Below are 20974 nucleotides of genomic sequence, written 5' to 3'. Positions count from 1 at the left end.
CCCCTCCCGGGGGGCGAGCCCAAGGCGCGGCTGCGGTGCGATTTGGGGGCACCTGGCAGGGGCGCAGGCAGGGAGCACCCCCGGGACGGAGCGCTCCCACGGACACCCGCGTCTCCCCCCTCTATGGGGGGGATGCAAGCGCTGGGGGGGGCAGAGGGTGCGAGCGGCTGGGGGGGGGGCTGCCCCCGCCCTTCTGCTAGGCCCTACCAAAACAAAGCGGGGCAGCACCCCCCCCTCCCTTTGCGGTGGGGGGGCCTTTGTACCGGGGGGGGGTTCACCCTCCCCCCCAATACTGCGCCCACCGCGCTCTCCCCGCCCCTCGCCCCCCCTCCTCCCACGGCCACCCCTCCCCGCGATCTGACGGCTCCGGGGGGGGGGGCGAGAAAGAAGGGGGGGGTGCGCGCTCCCGGCGCGGCGCGTCCCCGTGGGCGGGAGCGTGCGGCTCGCCGCCGCCGGGCTGCCAGGCACGGCTCGGCTCGGCTCCGCTCGGCTCAACCCGCCGAGCTTTCCCCCCCCCTCCTCATCCCTCCCTCCGCCCGCCTCCCGCCCACCCCCGCGCCGCCATGGACGGGGGCGCCTTCGGAGCGGGGAAAGCCGGCGGCGCCTTCGACCCGCACGCCTTCATCCGGCAGCCGCAGACCCTCCTGCGGCTCCTCTCCTGGGTAAGGGGTCCGTCACCCGCCGGGGGGGGCTCCCACCGGCAGCGGGGTGGCGGGGGGGGGGGACGGACACACAGAGGGAGCGGGCGCCGGGTTCGCTGCGGGGCGGCTGCCGCGACCTCGGGCCGGCGGCGGGGGGGCAGCTCCGTGCGGGGGGGCTGTGTGTTATCTATGCGTTAGTATGGGCTGGTATGTGTTTATTATTATCGTGTGTTTCATACGTGCCTGCGGCTGCACCATCTATACGGCTGTGTATGTCCGCTGATCCCTCTCCGCGCCTCCAGAGCCCCACACACAGCTATATACGTGTACGCCTCCGTCAGCATTCCTGCCTACAGCTCTATATACCCTACATCTCTGTATACCCGCATGTATGTTTGGATAGGTGGATCTGCCTCTGGGTTTATATATCTCCATATGTACGTATCTCCATATATATATCCGCATATACGTGCGCGCACACAGCTGTACAGCCGTACGTACATATGTACCCATGTACGTGGCTATAGGGCCATATGGGGCAAGAGCATGCTGGTTCCTCCCCGGGGAGGGAAGGGGTGAACCGTGACCCCATCTCCATCTCTGCTCTTTTGGGGCTGGGGGTCTTCTGTCCCCCCACCCCATGCCGGTGGGTTTATGGCGGGTGCGGGGAGGCAGCGGGATGTGGGGGGACGGGAGGGAGCTGCGGTCCTGGCGTGGCTCCCAGCGGGTCGGAGCTCAGGGGGTGCTGGGCTCTGGCCGTGCTGGGACGAGTTGGGGGGTTATGGGGGCTGGATGTCGCTCTATGTTTAATCCTCATCCTCTCACCTCCCCCTTCAACCTCCTTTCCCTGTAATGCTTTCCTCTCTGTAATTCGTGGGGAGAGGGACAGGGGGAAAGGGGGGTCTAACGGGGGCGGTGGGGAGGGCACGGGGTGCCGGGGGGAAGGTCTCTCCTCCTTCCCGTGACACGGATCCCATGGCTGCCCGTGGGACCAGCGCATATGTGCAAGAAGGTCATCGGGATTAAGGGTGCGAGAGCTGCAGCACCGAGCTGGCGGGGGAGAGATTGAGGTCTCAGCCGGGAGCGGAGAAGGGAGGGCAGGGAGGGAGAGTGGAGGAGACACATGCGCACCGGAGCTGGGAGGAGAGGCGTCAGGCTGGCTTTGGGAAAATAAAATAAAATCGGTGCCAGGCGGGGGAAACGAGGAAAGAAAGGGAAGGTGGCTCGGTTTGCTGCCGATGGTGGGGAGGCAGCCCTTGCGCTCCCGGGCGGGTGGGTGGGTGATGTCCCCTCTGGGTGACGTGACGCAAAGGGCGGCCGGAGAGCCCCGAGACGGCTGAGGACGTGATTAATGCAGGCGGTGGGTCCGTCCGTCCATCTGCCCGAGCTTGTTTACGGTACAGCACATCACGCCGGCAGCGGGCTGGCCACACTGGGGCTGCCACGGGGTGCTGGGCGAGGGGGTACGAGGGGGTACGCGTGCCCCCCACTCCCGGGCGGGTGGAGCAGAGCCAGCCTGCGTGCCCGGGGATGATGGACATGATGTGACCTACAAAGGCTCTCCCGTTGCTAATCTCCATTACAGAATTTCCTCTTTCTCTCAGACTGGTGGTTGGGTTTTTTTTTCCCCTTCATCCAAGCACTGCGGGATTTTGGCTTCCCAGAGGCACCAGGTGAGGGAGAGAGAACAGGAAATAGGTTTATTTTTTAATTAGGCACCTACTCTGCTTCAGAGTATCTCAGACACTGTCGGCTCGCTCGCCGAGCTCAGCTCTGCACCCTGCAAGGTGTCCCCAGGCAAGGAGCGCTTCCTGGGGACTGGCATCTCCTTGGGACCCTGCACTGTTTCCCCCTGCCCATCTGACCTTGACAGAGGACAGGACGGGATTTAACCCAGGCACTTCACTTGGCCATGGAAATTAAAGTTCTTTTGCAGGAGCTGGAGGCACTCCAGGTCAGCAGTCCAGCAAGGGAGGCTGGCCTGGCCATTGTGGCACAAGGCTACGCGTGCATCTCTTCTCTCCCAAAATACGAGTTCCTTCTCCTGCTTTTCCACCGGCTTGGTCTTGTCTGTCCTCCCGAGTGTCTCTCCCTCTGCAAAGCCGGGGAGCCACAAGCTCATCCTGGATATTTAGTTGTGGTTTTTGGTCTTTTTTTTTAAACTTGAGGCCAAAGGGGGTCCTTATGGGCATTGAAGTCCTATCTCAGGCTGTCACAAGCATCAGACCCTTTATGGCCCCTTCCATAAACTGGTTGAACTTTGCTGAAAAAGCACTATTTCACAGGGGTTTTGCCCTTCTCGCTCCCTCTGGGAGAAGGTTCAGCAGCTCCAACGGTCAGGGCCTTCCACCATAAATCTATTCGTGGCTGGGTTTTTATCCATTTGCTTTTGTGCTCTTACGCCCTTCAGTTTACATGGTACTTTTCCCTCCCTGGTGTTTTCCCCTGGGTGTATTTATAGACTGTGGTCACATCCGCACTCAGCCTTTTTATCGCCAGGCTCTACGAGCCAAACTCTTCTGGTGGCGAAGGGCTCTCCCTCCCCGTGGTTTCTGTCCGAGTCCTTCCCTTCACCTGCTCTTGCACGCACTGGAAGCACCTTGCTTGCCATCTCCTGAGATCTCATTTGCCTTTATCCTGCTCGTGGCCTGGGTGGTCCGTTGTCTCCCTGGGGCAAGCTGGAGGCTCCTTTTGGCCCGTTTCACGTGATGAGCTTTCACTGAGAGCAGAAATTCTCATGATCGCTTCCCTGGGCAGTGACCTTGTGCTCAGGTCATGCTGCCTTTTAGCAGACTTTATGATGGCACGGAGGTGCGTATGGCTTTCTACCAACAGGCAGCAAAACTGGCTCCAGCCCAGGGAGTTTGCAGCCCAATTTGAGATGGCGGCAAATCTCCAGGGAGAGCTGCAGGATCAGGAGCAGGTGGGGTGACCAAAGATTATTTACGTTGCTCCTTGCTGAGGAGGAGATGGCATAGGTTTGACAAGGAGGATGCTCAGCTATGGAAAGAGGTTAGCAATTCTGGAGCATCCATCCACTGCGACAGTGTTGTGAGGCAGCTCAGGTTTCTCGGGTGCTTCGGAGGTCAGGCACAGCAGAATAAGTATGCATCTCCCTACAGAAGGGTTGCCTAGCAAGGATGCTGGCAAGTGGTGGTGGTCCTGCAGAATGCCCGTGTCAGGTTTGGATGTTCAGCCTCGGCGTGAACCATTTCTCTGCTGCTGCCTGCCCCAGATACGCTTGCCTGGATGAAAAAAGCACCTTGTAGTGTAGGGAGGCAGCCCTACAGAGCAGTCTTCCTGAGCATCTCTGCTGAGGATGCCTCCAAGGGCATCTGGGTCTTGCAGAGAGGGGACTTGTCCAGTCTGGCTGGACTGAGGCTTGCACAATGAAAGCAACATGCTGCTGGAAGATCCCTGAGGCTTCCCCACCTCTCTGTGGGGAAGAGCAGAACAACTCCCTCCCTATTCCCAGCAGCGGCGAAGAGAAGACAAGCAGCTTGCCCTGTTGCGATGGGTGGCTGGGGTTTACTCCGAATCCTGGTCTTTCAAGGCATTGCTCCATGCCGTGCCACTTTGCTGCCGGCTGCAACACGGAGGCATGCTCTGAGCTGAGCTGCATTGCGCAGCTGGTGCCCTGCAGTAGACATGACATGGGTGCATGGGTGGGTTTTTTACCACCCCGCCATATAAACCTGCTTTCAGCCCACTTAGGTGACCCAACAGCTGGAGCTCGTGGAGCTTGGTGACCCACACCAACCTGGAGCTGTGCGCTACAGTACGCAGCTCCGAGATCATTCCTGAAATAAAGCAGGCGAGCGTGGGCACATCCCTGCGTAATCCCGTCGCGCCCTGACCGACAGTGCTCTCCGCAGCCGGTGCGGGGGAGCTGGGAGGCTCCTTTGTGACCCGCAGGCGTTGGATGTAGCCCTGGCTCCATAAATAAGTAAAACGCTAATTGAAACAGGTTGTTCCAGGTGCTCCTGACTGTGTGGAAACCTGCTCACTGGAGAAACTGAAGTGCTGCTCGATGTAAAAGCCTAACAAAGCAAAAGTAACTCGCCTTTTGGAAGCAGGTCCGGCTAGGTGGCTTGAGTGAGAGTATTCCTATCTCAGCCACGCAGGCAAAGCAGCCCATTAAAACTCGCCACGCAGACTGAGACACCAAATTTCTCTCTGACACCAAGGGGATCACCCCTCCGGAGGGAGGTTCGGTGAGGAGAGGTGCTGCCTGCCCTCCATCTCCTCCTCCATCACCTGCTGCCGTTGCCACCACGTCCCCTGGCTGGTGGGAACACGCAGCCGTTTCGAGCCGGGATGGGAAGCGTCGTCCCCCATCTCTGCAGGCACGGCACATCCCAGGCAGCTCCGGCTGAGCAGGCGAGGCAGATGAAGGACGGGAATTGCGTCCTCGGCCTCGCTACGACTGGTTGATGCTTGCGAGCTGGAGGACGGGGGCAAGCTCCCTTGTGGCAGGGAGCCGGGTCTCCTGCTTTGCCCGCGAGTCCTGTCTCGCCACGCTGATGCCCTGCTTAGGACACCCTTTGCCTCTTCCCCCCCACGCCGCCCTTCGCCGTATGGAAAGGACACGCGGCGTGGGTTTGCGGTGAGAGTTAAACCGAGCCTTAGAGCCCAGGGGCCGCATTAGTCTCAAACCAGCTGCAACCTCCACCTTCTTTCTGTCCCAGCTAACTTTAGCTGAGATGTTCCTCCCATTCATGGAGGAACATGGAGGTGGACCTCATGCTCTCTGCCTCTGCTCCTCCGCCTGATTTTTGCCCCAGCCACCATGCTCCCTGGCTGCGTGCTTGCGAGATACCTCGGCACGCGATGAAAGAAACGTGGCGGTTCAAAGCACGTGCTTTGAGTCAAGCCCTAGGTACACTTCTTCATGGGGTCCCCTTCCTCTGGTCAGCTTCAGAAGGGTTTTTTGGGGATTGCAGTCATTGGGATGAGAGGCCGTGTCCAAAGATGAGCAATAGATGTGCAGAGCCACAGGGTGATTCGGGGTTGGATACAGCAAGTCGTGTTGTTTCCAGCATAGCGTTTCCAGGAAAGATCTTGGAGCAGGAACAAATCTTTTGTTAATGGCATTTGCAGATAAAAATCTGAGAAACAGCACGTAGGGACCAAAGGCAGTCAGAAATATGAGCAAAAAAATAAGATAATCGTGTGTAATCTGCTATTTCAAAATATGAGAGGCACACAGGTGAGGACCAGAGAAACTGCTTGGAGATGAGACATGGCTAAGGCAAACGTTTGTGGCAGGCCAAGGCAGCAGAGAGGAGCAGTGTGAGGTGAGAGGAGCGGATGGAGGTGGCAGGGGATGCGGTCCTCCACCTAGGTTGGCACAGCCAAGCCAAGGAGGGAGAGGTGTGTTGCTAGAAAGAAAACTGAACTCTTCCTCATGGAAAAAGATGCAACTTTTGGACGGTCACTTCGCTAAGCAGTGATCTGGCGGTGTAGGAACCATCTGGAAGGCGCAGAAGGACCTGGATACCACCATGGAGGTGTGGCCATGGGGAGATGTCACTAGTAGCGGTGGACAAAAGATGCTGTTTGACCACGAGAAGAGCATGAGACCTGCGGGACTGGGACAACAGCTCCCTGTTGCACCAGTGGGCATCTTCCCATGGCAGAGCTCTTCCTCCCTCCCCAGGATGGCACGTGGAATAGCCACTGGCTATCATCAGTGGCTTCCCAGCTGCCGGCTCCCAGGGGCTTGGGCTGCTGCGAGGGGGAAGCTTGACCCAGGCAGAGGTCTGGTGGGAGGTGGAAGGGTTAATGGCCAGCCTGTCAGCTGCCAAGCCATGTGTGAAAAAAAGCCTGCTGGCCAGGAAAGCCTGTCCCAGATCCCGTGGCAGGAATTAGGGATGCGGAGCCTTTCTCCTCTCCATCACCTGCTCCGGCTCAGCCCTGCCATGGCTGCTGGCCAGGGAGGGTGGGCTGGGATGGAGGTGCTGGGGTATCCATGCTCTTCCCCTGTCCCATACTCAGGAAAATTGGGTACAAATGGGTACGGGGAGGCTGGCCCCCTGCAGCACAGGGCTCAGACACGCCGTCGAGACCGTGGGCAGGAGTCGTTCGCTGCTGGCGTCGTGCCGGCTGGAGGGAATAAATAGAGGCTGCCTGTTTCCAAGCTGCCAGTCCCATGCGTATCAAAAGCTGCATATGTTTTCTTCAAAATGAACTAAATACAAGTCGATTTAATGATGATGATAATAATAATAATAATCCATGTCTGTGCAGGGCTCTCCAAAGCTTTCCAGAGACTCCATTTGTGAGTGGCTGAATGCAAATGAAAGCCAGATCATCTCTGCCAGTTTATCGTTTGCACTCTGCCTGTCTCTTGCTTTCTTTTTAAACAGATTTATTCCTGGTTGTTACCAGATTGGATACAGAAGAGGTTATTGCTTCATTCTGCCCGAGGTAGATTTGATTTGAAGTCCTACAAGGAATATTATGTCACCAAACTATTTCCTCTCTATAATAGAATAAAAAGGGGATTTGGGAGAGGGAGGGGCGACACGCAGTGCGACAGAGCCCGTGACCGGAGAGCACCGCAGCGAGCCCATGCAGGCGGCTCGACAGAAACCCTCGTCAGCCTCATCCCCGCTACGACCATCATGGGGATCTCGGGGATGAAGTCAGGAGGCAGCGTGACAAACTCCTGGGATGAGGTACAGGAAAATCCTGGTGCACCGCCGGCGGCTGGCCGTGCTGTGCATCCATCACATGATGCTCAGGAACGTCTGATGCGCAGCGTGGTGGAAAGCCTCACATGATGCTCAGGAGGTTTCGCCTGGCTTTCTGCGGGGCTGAGCCTGCAGCAGGGAGGTGGGGAGGGACCGGAGAGCCTCTCCTCTGAGGGCTCATCTCTTGCCTTTGCCTCTGGCAAAATCAGATCACCCAGTTCAGTGAGAGAAAGAAAGAAAAAAAAAAAAGGTCTTCTATGGTGGGATGCAGTCTTTTGCCTGTTCTGCACTTTTTTCACTGTAGTGAGCCCTTACACTCCTGTAATGGCCAGCACGAGCCCCTTGAGAGACCGGGACAGGGAAACTCTCAGCCTCTCCCCATCTCCTCCCCGCAGTGCTTAATGTTAACTTCATTTTGCTGCGTCTTTTGGCAAGTTGCACTGTCGGCTTTGCAAAGTGCCCGGCTCTGGGCTTCACTTGGTATCTTGGAGCTCTTTGATGAAACCAGAAGTCTAGGGAAATCATTGCAACAACCTGTGTGGATGCGATGTTTAAGGAGTGGTCAAGTCAAGAAAAGCCGGGTCCCAGCAGCAGCGCTGAGTTGGTCAGATCTTCTCCACATGCTGTTTTCTGTCCCTTTTTTTGAGCATAGCCGCATATATTACTGCTTATTAAATGCACACCTCCAGACAGGCCGTGCACCTCCCAATTAACATTGCTCTCGGAGGCTTAAGGAAACGCTCTCAACCTAAAAAATCTAGTTAGTCCAAGTCCTGTTAACTGACTTAAGCAGCCTCGCTGAAGAAATGAAGCTGCCCCGTTGTACAAAGCTGGTTTTCATCGCCGAGCGTAGGAAAGCGGCTAATGATCTCCCTCTGCAGAGTGGAAGGATGGGCTGCGTTCTGGAGCATCGGGATGCGGTGCTTTGCGCTTGCCTCCCGTCAGCCTTCGGACAAATCGCTTCCCTGCATCTCGGTGCTCGGACAGGAGCACCCGCCATCTTCTCCTCGCCTCCTCTTTTCAGCTGGATGCGTATTTTGGATCATTTTATTAGTGGCTGTAGGCAAGACTTTGCGCAGCGAGGATTCGCTGTGCCGAATGGGAGTAGAAGGAACAAGCAGCGGTAACGCGGAGGGACAAGAGGCTTGTGCCAGTGCTGCTGGTAGCTGGCATTTCTTCAGAAAGTGCTGCAGATGTGATGGGAATGGCAATCTAAATGCTTCATCCTTCAAACTTGGTGCTTTGTTTATAATCCAGGCAGACATTCATACTGCACCTGCTGCCTGGATCATCTTTGCACAGGCATGGATTGTGAAATCAAGGAAATAAAAAATACTTGCTCTTCCTAAGATGACTTGCTATGTCCATGAGCTTCCACCCACCTGCCCTCCTTACCAACAAGAAGTAGCTGCCATGGATTAAGCGTGCAACAGTTTCTCCTGAGGGCTGCGAGATCTGGGATCTCATAATTATCATTTTTTCTAGAAAATTGTTTGTCCATGCACCTGTCACAACAGTTCCTGGGTACAGCCATCATGGGGGTAAAATGGGCTGCCTGTCAGCAGCAGCGATTGCCTCTTTTCCTGCTGTCCAGCTCTGCCTGCCGGTCTGAAACCTCTGGCTTGAGCCTGCCCATTCTTGCCCAGTTGGTGTTACCCAGTCCAGCTCAAGGCTTGTGTGCACAGTGGATCCTCACAACGTTCTGCTGTGCTGTGAGGGTGGTGGTAGGCTGGCAAAGGGAGCAAGTCCTCTCCACTGCCACTGACTTTGCCTTCTCTGCAGTGCTGGGGAGTGGAGCGTGGACCAGAGCTGATACCAGGAAAACACCGAGGAAAGGAGACATCCCGTAAGATGCTATGCTTTGGTCCGTAGAAAGCTTTCCTAAGGATAAAGAGTACTTTGGGGTGGCTGTTTCAGGACACAGAAGATAAGCATCTGCAGTCACTTGTTCTGCTCATGAGTGAGAATACCCTTAGTGGAATCTCCCCAGAAAACTCCTAAGATCATCTTAAATCAGATGTTTGCCCGTAAATCATACCTTGGGCACCTCCAGGCTGCAAAACAGGTTTCTCTTCATAGGAGAGAAGTTGTGGCAAGCTAGAAATGCCACCTCTCCTTGAAAATTTGGGAGGGGGAGATGTCCCTCTGGTCTCATGACTCTGAGCTGTGTTTTTACGACGTGCCAGCATAAAAAGGTATGAAAGAGCAAATACAAAAAGGAATTATTTTGCTGCTTTCGCTTGCAGATGAGAGCTCTTCCAGGCCAGCAGCAAACCCAAAGATAAGAGCAGAGGGAAGATGTGTATCAGGATATGAGCAGAGTAAACAGAGGTGTCTCTGAGAGGCCATTACAGAAGTTCATTCATCCCAAATGAGTAAGCAGAGACTCGCAGTACAGCTCATTGCAAGGGTTGACCTGACTCAGGGAATCAATGTTTTACCAGTTTTGAGCCCTAAATCAAAACTGAACACCAGACTATGCCACTTTTGAGGCTGTTTCTCATCTTCCAAAGAGAAGATACGCTTTCTGTCTAATGCTGTGGGAAACGGGGCACCACTTTGTAATCCCAATATATGGAGGTTGGTACTTCAGGTGGCAGCATCAGCACTGGTTGCAGCCTCACGCTGGGATGTCGCTTCGGGAGTCTGTCAGCTCCCCCTCGGGTTAGAGGAACACGGTGTTACTGCCAATGGTCCTAGGCAGACCTGTCAGCCCAGCCTGTTGTGATGATCTGCGAGACTTCCCACTGAAAGAACCTGGCTGTAATGGTGTGCAATTTTGCTGCTTTCCAAACCACTCAGGCTGAAAGTTTGAAGACCAGACCTTTGCTTCAGGCAGAAGAGATTTTCATTTAATTTTCACGGGCAATTTCTGCAAAGTATGATCAATCTTGATTTTCAAGAAGAGGGAGGAAGAGGACAAATCAGTTATTTTACTTCTAAGCTTAAAAAGCTCTTGTGAACTTTCAGAGAACCCATACAGTCTCCACACTTAGGAGCACCGGCTTCCAGCTTTTTTAGTTTGCTGTAGTGTGTAAAAAATACACCCAATCTCAGCAACCCAAGTGTGGCCCAATTATGAGTCTTGGGGTGAAAAAATAATATTGGTGTCAGTAGATACTTGTTAGAGTTTGGCAGCTGAAATGTGGTCAGCGTTGAGGATCTGCCCAAGGGCTGTTGGGGACTGTGAGCAAGGTTTTTCCTTGGGTTCTTGATGCCACAGGTCAAACAGCAGAGGTCTGTGCTGTGGATCTCAGGCATCCAACCCTACCGATGGTGTATTGGGTTGGCATTAATTTTCCCGGTGCTCACAAAGCTGCTTCTCTGCTTTCTGGGTTGTCTGCCCTGTCCTTTTCTGGTGCTTGGCTGGGTTAAGTGGTACGAGGGTCCTTCTGACCTAGCAAACCCTCAGACCGACCTCCGCTCTTTGCAGGAGACTTGGCCACCTCATCTTCTCATGTGCTGCTTCTCCTTGGGGTTTGGGTGATGGTTCCAAGGGTGCCAACCTCCTGTTGCGTAGACAACTCCCAGGCTAGCAGAGTGCCCCGGTGACGTCCTCGTGCACGTCATATGTATGTTCTCCCCATGCTTGAGGTCACATTTCCCATCTGCCTGGGGCTCTTGCCGGCAGCCCGCAGACGGGCTGTTCCTACTGAGGGTCTCAAGATGCCCTGCAAAGAAAAATCTGTACGGGCAGCCTTAATCTTCCCCTCTTTCTCCTGTGGCTGTGAGGGGAAGCTGTTTATTTGAGATGCAGGACTGGGGCTGCTGTAAATAGCTCTCTGCTTTGGTCAACCTGCTGTGTCAAAGAGGGACAGCCTTGTGGCAGGCGACGAAGGCTAAGCCCGTGAGCGAAGATTAGACCAGCGACTGCGGATTATGGCATTTCTACCTGGACTCGTCCTTAATTCTACCCGATTTAAAATAACATGCAGCGGCAGTGGCGGTGACGGGTAGGGAGGACCCATGGTGGCCCTTCCAGGTGGACCTGGAGGGGGGGGATGTTTGGCCCATGAAATCCGTGGGGAAAGTGGGAGGGTGTCGGCGTATGGGTGAGTGGGCAGGACAGGTAGTGTCTTGGGCTGGGCTGATGGAAAACTGGTGGAGAGAGGTGTGTGATGTGCGGGGAGATGGGGAGAGCAGGAGCCCGGCAGAATGGAGCTGCAGAGCAAGCAGGGCTTGCATTGTGGGAGGGTGGATGGGGGAAAAGAGCGTGGTAGCTGGATAGATAAAATTAGTGAACAAATGCGTGGTAGAAACAATGAATTCCTAGAAGGGAAAGGAGTGGGTGGGAGAATAAGTGCAGACTAAGAGGATTTCCACTACTTGGAGCCCTTGTATGCAGGCACCCGCACCAAAGCCATATCCCAGTTTACACTCCATGTCACCTCCCTGTGTGTCTGCGGGAAGCCACCCTTACTCCAGACTGCGACTGCTTTACATTGCTTTAGATCAGATGGATAAAAAGGCTCAATCTAGAAGTGTCCTATTTTAAGTTAATCCTCAGAAACAAAATGAGACCATCTCCCCAGTAAACTCCCCGTGGCTACAGCCCAGGCAAGGCAGCAGGACGGGAGCTCCACAGAGCAGAGAGGTGCCTGCGAAGGGTGTCTGTCCCCTGCAGAGCTCTGCTCCTTTGTGGTGGTCCAGAGAGATGGGGCTTGCCCTGATGTGTCTCCTGCCTCTCTCCCTGCCAGGTGTTCTCCATCGTGGTGTTCGGCTCCATTGTCAATGAAGGGTACGTGAACCGCCTGGACGAGACACAAGAGCACTGCATTTTCAACCGCAATCGCAATGCCTGCAACTATGGCATTACCGTGGGTGTCCTCGCCTTCCTCAGCTGCCTTCTTTACCTGGCTCTGGATGCCTACTTCCCGCAGATCAGCAGCGTCAAGGACCGCAAGAAGGCAGTGCTCTCGGACATCGGAGTCTCGGGTGAGCTTCCTGGCCGGTTGGCCACAGTCCCCCTCTCCTCCACCGGCAAGGGAGAGGGAGGGAGCTTCCGCCGCCTTGCAGGCCAGGTCCCTGCTAGCAGGGAGGTCTTTGGGTTCCTTACTCTCTCTCCCCTTTTCTTTCCTTTTCTCTTCTTCTCAGCCAATGTGGCTGATGCCTCTCTGCTGTTCTCCATAGGTGTAGCTCAGGGAGCCCTTTAGGATCAGGACATCCTGCCTCCCTGCATGCTTGTGCTTGCTAAGGCCAAGCGTTGATGCCTCTGGAGATGGTATTTGCTTCTTTTCCAGCTCCAGGTGATTGAACCCTGTATATTTTAACATAAAAAAAGGTTGAGGGTTTCACGAAGGCTGACTAAACCATTCCTCCTAGGTTACCTGGCATTCCCCCTGTGAATAGCTGTGCAGGACCTCATCCAGCCCTAAGGCTTATTCTAACTTATAGTCAGATCTTTCCATCCCCAGCAGCATGTTGAAGTGATGGACAGAGTGATGGTGCGTGTGTATGGTGCATGTGTATGTGCTCGTGTAACGGCAGTCAGCAGCATCACGATGAGGCGCTTTGCTCTCGTGCCGTGATCCCGAGACACTCTCCTGGATTACTCCAACCACACCGGCAAACTTCTCCACGTCAGGGTCCCCCCCGCAGTTTGTCAAAGGGGCCACGAGTGGAGCGAGGGCAGGATCAGGTGCAGCATCTGAACTCATTTAGGACTTCTGGCTTGCCAGTTTGCTCACTGTTAGCCCCTTGCCTGGCAGTCCTGCGTACAGCTAACCAGAGAAGGGGAAGGGGGGGGACTGAGCCCTGTTTCGCTGCCGCTTCGGAATGCCCGTTTCCCTCCCTGCCGGGTGTCTGGCTGCTCCTGGCAAAGAGGGTGAGTCCCACTCCTCCCCACCAGCTGCCGGTCTGGAGTCGGGGCTCCCCGCTACCTTCACCCCTTTCCCAGGGGTGCAGCATGTTAACGGTCCTTCAGCAGCTTTCCTCGGTGTGAGTCCCTCCGCCTGTGCTGTCCTGAGCAAAAGCCGGTCTCTGTGCAACTGCAGGACGGCTGTTTCCCACTCTTTCTGCAGCTCCCTTGGAAGGAATTGCTCTTCACTTGTCCTTGCAGGACAGGGTTGCAAAGCAGTGGCTGTTTCAGAGAGCCCAGGTGATCGCTCCTGTACTGGAAGCCCTTCAGGCTCCTTCCCAAGGCCAAATGCAAATCCTGTGATCAATCCAAACACAAGCAAATGGACTCTCCTGAGTTCTGCAGACGCCTATTGTCACCTTGACAATTTAGCCGTCAGCAAGCCTGCCAGCTCACTTGGGCTTAGACAGGCTGCGCAGTCAGAGTTTGGCCCAGTCTGCAACACATTGGTGGGTCTCTCATAGGGTTGAAATTTCCAGAGAAACGTGACGTGGTTATGTTCTGTTCACACATACCTTCTTGATCTCTCTCCCCTTCCCCTTTGCCATGCTGGTGGTGGTCCATCGCAGCCTTTTGGGCATTCCTCTGGTTCGTTGGCTTCTGCTTTCTGACCAACCAGTGGCAAGCTTCAAAAGAAGAGGACAACCCATTGAATGAGGGAGGGGATGCAGCCCGAGCAGCCATCACGTTCTCGTTCTTCTCCATCTTCACCTGGGTGAGTACAGCAGCCATGATGTTGGATCAGGTGTCCCCTACACTGTGTTAGCTTGTGGGGAATGGGAGGTGACTGGCTAAGAGTGATTCAGCTGGTTCACATGGCTTCTGAGAAGGAAAAGCAGGAGGGGAGGTGGTTAGGAGGTAAACTTGGGAAACAAGGACTCAAAAACTTACATGGAAGAAGGTGCTAGAGCATTAATAAGCACAGACGCTAAGCAGAGAAGGGAGCTCCAGGCCCGGGGGTTGGACCCATCTCCCTCCCTGCTTTTCTCCCATCACGTGAAATGTCATCAGTGGCCACAAGAGGATGCGATCGATCGTCGTCCCTCTGGGCTCTCCATCTGCACCCGTGACTGCAGCACCGCCTCACTGGGTCACCTCTTAGGAAGGTGATAGTGCTGTCTCTTAAGACAGCCTTTTCCCCGGCACTTCTTTGTTGCTAGTTTCCTGGAAAAACTGTGGTGTGCAATATGAATATCCCCTACGATTTCTACCCGTCTCTGAAAGCACCAAGCCCGCGTGATTTTTGGCTGAAGTAACAAGATTGTGCCAAGCAGGAAAGCATTTTAGGCCAGTCTCCATGCGTAAGTCCTTGTGGCTTTATCGTCTCCTCTCCCTTCAGGCCTTAATGTTGGGCGGGGGCCCGGTAGGAAGGGTGCCGTAAGACCACGAAGCTGTCAGAGAAGAAGGGGGGCTGCAAAGGGTTGTGCGGTCAGCACCCTCGCCAAGGTGACACCAAGCGGGGGCAAGGGACGGCAGCGTGTGTCCCCCCGCCACGAGCTGTGTCCTGCGCTCGAGTGCTGCCAAAAGCCCCTTGCAAGCTCCAGCAGAAAGTGTGACAAGGAGCAAGGCTTTTGCAAGGGGTCCCGTGCGACCCTTTTTGAGGTGCCACCACTGGCAGTGGTCTGCCCTGATGCACAGGCTTGCAAGTGGATAAATAGGCATCCTCTTCCCCTGGTTCCTTGGGGGTTTTATTTCAATCAAATGTTCTGGTTTGCTCTTCCTTACTGATTTTCCTTCCCACACCCCTCTCTCTCCTCACAGGGCTTCCTCACGTTTCTGGCTTTCCGGAGACTCAGAGACATTACTTTTCAGGAAGAATACAACACCCTGTTCCCTACCTCCCCATCCTTGCTGCCTTAGTGCCCCTTGGTGATGGGGGAATTTTGGGGAAGGGGTGGAGGGTTGCAGCTGGAGGAGGTTACTGAGCAGAGACAGTTCCAATGCCCCGACCATGGGTGTGTGGTCACTGCAGGGCACGGGGTGGGAAGACATTGGCCATTGAACTGGACTGGGGTTGGCCACTGAAGGGGGGATCTCCCTCTGGGGAGCTGGAACTGGCAATTTCTTCTCCTCCTCCTCTGCTCCCTTCTCTCCCTCACCCGTACCCTAACTAATGCTGCGTTAACGCTGCTGTGCCTTTCTTTTGATGACTGCTCAGATCTAATACTTCAGCCAGGAGAAGCCCTCTGCCCCTACCACTTATCTCCTCCATTTCCTCCCAGCCCTTATTCCCCAAAAACCTCTCCCCTTGTCACCTGCTAGACTGCTCACCTCTATCAGGGATGCTCTGGGACAACGAGCCATGCCTGCTGGGGTCCGCGATGCTGAACCCCATGCCCGGGCTCCCTCAGTCCACCAAAAAGGGTGTCCTGCCTGCGGTGCCTGGAGCAGGAGGCAGAAGTACACTTGCTAACCATCCCCTGGTCCGGCAAGCAGCTGCCTTGCCTCCTGCTGCTCCTTCCCAAGATCCGTGCTGCACCGTGCGGACGTTGTCCGGTGAAGGGCTTACAGGGGGTGACCACTACCTCGCTACTCCGGGTCAAATCCCGCTCTCCTTCCTGGCCTCCGCAGGCAAAACGGCTGCGTACATCCAGCCCAGCAGACGAACTTTCTGCGGTGCTGCTGAGGCAGACTGCCTTCCCAGGGGCAGGAGGTGCTGAGTGGGATAACCACGTGCCAACTGAGCCTCTGCGACCTGTGCCGTGTCGCTGAAACCCCAACCGCCGGGCAGGAGGTGCCCAGCACACCCCAGAGACGCAGCTCGCAGCCATCCCTGCCCAGCCCTCCTCTCTCCCGGCGGGCTCGTGTTTTCTGTGGGGCAGTCTGAACCTCCACGCTCTTGGATTTGTTTCACCGGCGGTCTGCCAGGCGGGTCTCGCGCACTAATCCGTAACCACTACTAACCCCACTTTTGTTTGTTTCTCTTTCTCGGTACGTTCCCCCCTCTCTTTCTCCCCTCCCCTCTCTGCTTCCCATCTCTTCCCTCCACCTCCTCCCTTAAAGGTGGGCCAGGCATTCCTGGCGTATCAGCGTTTCCAGCTGGGTGCCGATTCGGCCCTCTTCTCCCAGGACTACATGGACCCAAGCCAGGACTCCGGCATGCCTTATGCTCCCTACACGAACGAGGAGGATGCTACAGATGCGGTGGGGACGTACCAGCAGCCCCCTCCGGCAGATGCTTTCGACACCGAGACACAGGGGTACCAAACGCAGAACTACTGAGCCACCGATGCCCCTTTCCCTTCCCCTTTCCCTTCTGTCCCCTTTCCCGCTGCCGGCAGAAAGCCAAGGCACAAACCAGAGACGTGCGTAGTGGCACAAGAGGTGGCTCTCAGCTATGCTCCAGCCTTCTGGGTCATCTGTTTTTATTTATCGTTTTTAAAAAAGGAAAAAAAAAAAGAAAAAAAGGTTTCCCCATCACCTCTTCCTTCTCCTCCCCCCCTAAAACTACCTGCCGGATCCAAATTCTTCCAAAATCTGTCACCACATTGTGACAGGAAGGTCTCTCCTTCCCTCCTCTCCCTCCTGCCTTGCTGCGGAGGGCAGAGTCTGGCCGCTGGGCAGGAGAGGGGCTGCGGCACCAGCAGGGCAGGGGAGAGGGTGCTGGAGGTAGAAGGGAAGGTGTGAGAGGGACCGGGGACCTTCCTAGAAGAGACGGTGTCACTAAAGGCTGGAGTAGACGTGGGAGCATCCCAACGGGGCCGGAGGGCCTGGCGGCTGAGGGAGAGGGATGACGGTGTTGGAGTCAGTGTGCGGGAGTGCGAGGGTCCAGGGGGGGTGGAGGGGAGCGGGAACGGCGTCCCCCGTGCAAAGACAGGGCGGCTTTCCTCTGCCACATGGTACTGTGGGAGGGGTGCTTTATTTTTAGAGGGTTTGGGGAGAAGGGGTATGGGGAGGGGCACAAAGAGATAAAATGGGAAGGAGGAAGATTTGCAGGTACAATGAAAAACCACAGGCACGTCTGTAGGTTACAGCAAGAGGCTCAGCAGAGCAGAGGGGCCGTGCCAAGAGAGATTCTCCTTCCCCAGACCCCTTGGATTGAGGTGGAGGTGGTTCTCCTCGCCTGTACATCCTGCTCGCCACTCTTAGACCAGCGTTTGGTGAGGCAGGAGGGGAGCCATGCCCAGTCCCTGGCCCCCAGACGCAGTGCCTGTGGGAGGCAGGATGGAGGAGGTGGGCTTCTAGGGGGTCCTGAGAGCCCTTGTCCCCAGCTGGGCTGGTTCGAGGGGGAGAGGAGAGCTTTGCCATTTCACCCTGGGCAGGAGGAGGAGAAGCAAGCCAGTTTTGCTCCTCAGGTCCTGCTGAACCCTCCTCCATTCCTCTGCTACCACAGTGCAAAGCCTCTTGCTGACGCCGTCTTTGCAGCACACAGGAATGGAGCAGGACTCCCCCAGGAAAGAAATACTGCTGCTGGGACGGCCAGCGTGCGTCTGGCTCTTGCCCGGGGTTGCAACCAAGCAGGGAAGGGTCCTGCCTCTCACTCAGATGGGGAGGAGGTCTTGGTGTGCAGAGAATTGCTTGGGGCCAGACGGAGCTCTCTGAAAACTGGTCTTGCTGTACTTTATGTAGACTATACCTTAGTGCGTCTTCTGCAGCATCTCAGATCCTGGCTGTCTTTAAAGCCTCACCTAGGTGGCAGTGCTGACTCTCAGATAGAGCTCGTCTGGACATTATTCCCCACTCCTCCTGGTTTTGCTTCAAGTAAAGACACAGCTGTGGGAGCACACTCTTTTATTCCAGGATAGAAGTAAGGTCTATGTGTGAAGATGGTCCCTAAAGGGAAATAATTCAGCAATTCTCCACAGCACAGACATCCCAAAGCACAAGAAGCAGGGTACGCCTTGCAGCAATGAGGAGCTCCATCCCCCAGGCAGCCACCCTGCTCCACACAACACTGGCCCCAAGTAGCAGAGATAAGGAGCAGATCTAAAATCCATAGGTGCTCCCCCTGAGCGTCCAGCCTATTCCCCGTAGCACCCTTAGGAGTCATGAGGATGGGACAGAGGTCTGGCCTGTGGTCGTGTGAGCATCTCATCTGGAGGACACCGAGGTTACCAGTCCTTCCCCTCCTTCTCTCCAGCTGCCCCACAACGATAGGGAAGGGGCAGAAACCGTAGCAGAGCTGCAAGCCCCAGGAGGGAACAGGGGCAGTTGGTCTCAGCTGTATATAGGCACCGTTTCTACCTGCTCTTCCCAGCAGACTTGTGCTGCCGGTGGCTGTCCCCATGGCTCGTCCTCCCCATGGCTTGTCCCCCCCCTTGCTGGTGGTTAACCACTGGTGAGGATGGGAGAGGACAACCAGCTAGCCCTGTGGATGTACCAGGAGGGACTGGGCACACATCCCTCGCTCTGTGGCTGCAAGAGAAAGCAATATTGTACATAGGAGGGGTATTTTTTTGGAGGGAAGCCCCTTGGGCTTCTTTTTCTGTGGGCTCAGCCTAATATTTAGGCTTGGGAGGGGGTTACTTTATTGAGAGAGGTTCGTTATGACAGTGGCTGTGGGGGGAGCTCCCTCCAGTCTGTCTCTCCTGCCAGGGGAGAGGAAAGAACAAATGACGAGGTGGAGGAGGAGGAAAACTACTTGTACTCACCCAGATTCATCTGTGTCATCCTTCATACTTTCATTTGTGGGGGGGAACCAAGAGGAAGAGGAGGAGGCTATAAATCACTAGTTCTCAGCACAAAAATGTGTTGTACTTTTGGGGAGGAACTGCCCATCACTTGTCCCCTCTCCTTGGTGGGGGACCAGGTGCATGGGGAGAGGTGCGGACCATGCGTGGGGTCTCCATGGGGCTCTGTTTTTGGGGTGTAACACAGGGGCATCTTACATGGCCCTTCTCCCATCAGCGTTCTACAGACAGCTAAACACTGGGGCTGAATAATGAGCAAGCTTTTCTTTATCCTCTCTGGCTTGCTTCCCTCACGTAACCAACTGATGGGCTCCGGTGGGCTTGACGTAGGAATGAGCCTTCCTGCTCAGAGCTGGCACTTCAGTGAGACATGAGCCAGGTGGCCTCATCCTGGGTTACTGCCCATCTTTCTGTCCGTCTCCTCCTTACTTTTTGTCGTAGGAAAGGCATTGGCATGGCAGGGGACACTGCAACATAGATACTTGGGCAACTTCTTGCTTTTGTTCGTGGGAGAAGACGTACTCTCTTTGGGTTGCCGTGCTTTCAGCCTTTGCAGCGGAGGGTTGGTGGTGACAGACCTGGGGGTGGGACTCTCCTTGTTTGCATGTAGCTCTTTAAAATGCAATTTCCAGTGGCATTTGGCTGGTTCTGCAGCTGATGAGAGATCCGGACCTACCCAAAGGGTTGGTTATCTTATCTTAGGCACTTCTGATAAGGTGCTGCCTGTTTCTGGTGATCATAGGCAAGACCTGAGCAGCTGGGTGGAACATGTCCCTTTTAGATGCTAAACGTGGGTGAGATCAGCCCCACTCTAGGGATTAGGAGATCAGAGGGAAGGCTGTATAAGCAAAACGATAAGGCAGCTTTCTTCCCCCTCTGCCATTTGTTCGGATTACAGAGGATTACGCATCCCCTGTTGCGAGCAATGGCCTCTTGATGTCTTCTTATCTTATGAAGCCCCCAGGTAAGGGACTGGTTTGTGGAAGTAGGGACTGTGAAGGGCAAAGGGATGATGAAACTTTGCCTCAGTTCTACCTGTAGCTTCAGCCTCCCGATGTGTCCCCATCCCTGGCTCACCCACGTCCCCCCGCCGCGCTGCTCATCACCTCACCGCACACCCTTCCCCTCCGCGTTATTCCCGGCAGTTCCCTCAGGGGAGTGGGCATCTTTGTCCCTGCACCCTTGCAAGCACTTGGGAGGACCTGGGAAGGCAGTGTTGCGGGGGGTGAGGGGGGGGTTTCCACAGGAGTCTCGGCTCCTGGTCCCCAGAGCAGGTACAAGGCAAGGAGCCCAGTGAGGTCACTTCATGCAGCAAGTCCAAACCGTCCATCCAGACAATTCCCTGCTGCCTGCGTGGCATCCATATGTAACACCGCCTGGGCTGCCCTGCCCCTTCCCCTGCCGCATTACTGCCTGTGTATAGTATATATATTATATATATATATTTAAAAAGATGTATAATATAAAGCTATACATATATACGTATATACGATGACTCATGGATGGCCTGCCGCATACAGGATCCCCTGAGTGGTCTTGTCTAAGCCCGAGTGTCCCTTCACCCCTCCTCCCCCTCCACCCCTCGCCCCCGTCCGATCCAAAATCCAACTACAGCGAACCCCGCCACCTCGGCACCTGTGTTTACAATGTCCTATATATTTGTGGTTAACAAAGTGAAGGTGGTAACTACTGGTGTCTCAATAAAGTTATGACGTCCAAAATAACCAAACTATATGGAAAAAAATGGTCTGGATTTTCTTCTTTGGGGAGGGATGGCTTTTTTACCTTAGTTTGCTGTAAGAGCACAGCTCCTGTGCTCCTGCATGGCCGGCCGGCAATTTTAGTGACAGTCGGTGGCTTGAATGGAGGAATGCCCTTATTGAGATATATATTTCAGGGGGAGCTAATGGTTGCTTGTTTTGCTTGGCCTAAGTTTCAGATCACACACATATTGTCAAGTGTCTCTTTCCTAATCAGCAGGAAAACAAGAGAAGGAGCTTGACATGCCAGATTAGAGGTGGACTCTCACTCTGAAAGGGATACGGCTATAGGAGGTGTGGATGGGGGACATACGGGAATATAGGATACAAACCTGTATGAAAATAAACATCTGTATTTCCACACCCGGGGAAGCAGATCTGTTTATTCCAT

General features: G+C 55.1%; 1 protein-coding gene across 2 annotated transcripts; it reads left to right on the top strand.

The window, feature by feature from the left end:
* Positions 1-464: 464 nt before the first annotated feature.
* SYNGR1 (synaptogyrin 1) lies at positions 465-20555 on the top strand. Of its 2 annotated transcripts, none has more exons than XM_069807197.1 (4): positions 465-662; positions 12034-12271; positions 13763-13908; positions 14955-20555. In XM_069807197.1, the coding sequence occupies exons 1-4, from the start codon at positions 564-566 to the stop codon at positions 15051-15053; spliced, it is 582 nt and encodes a 193-aa protein (XP_069663298.1). In that variant the 5' UTR covers positions 465-563; the 3' UTR covers positions 15054-20555. The 2 variants fall into 2 exon arrangements, with proteins under 2 accessions (XP_069663298.1, XP_069663297.1); XM_069807196.1 differs by having other exon boundaries at positions 479-662; positions 16197-20555.
* The last annotated feature ends 419 nt before the right edge of the window (positions 20556-20974 follow it).

The sequence above is a fragment of the Haliaeetus albicilla genome, chromosome 19 (genome assembly GCF_947461875.1).
Source record: "Haliaeetus albicilla chromosome 19, bHalAlb1.1, whole genome shotgun sequence".
In the NCBI taxonomy this organism is placed as follows: Eukaryota; Metazoa; Chordata; class Aves; order Accipitriformes; family Accipitridae; genus Haliaeetus; species Haliaeetus albicilla.
Note: the sequence above shows the minus strand (reverse complement) of the source record. Positions and strands in the feature narration are given on the sequence as shown.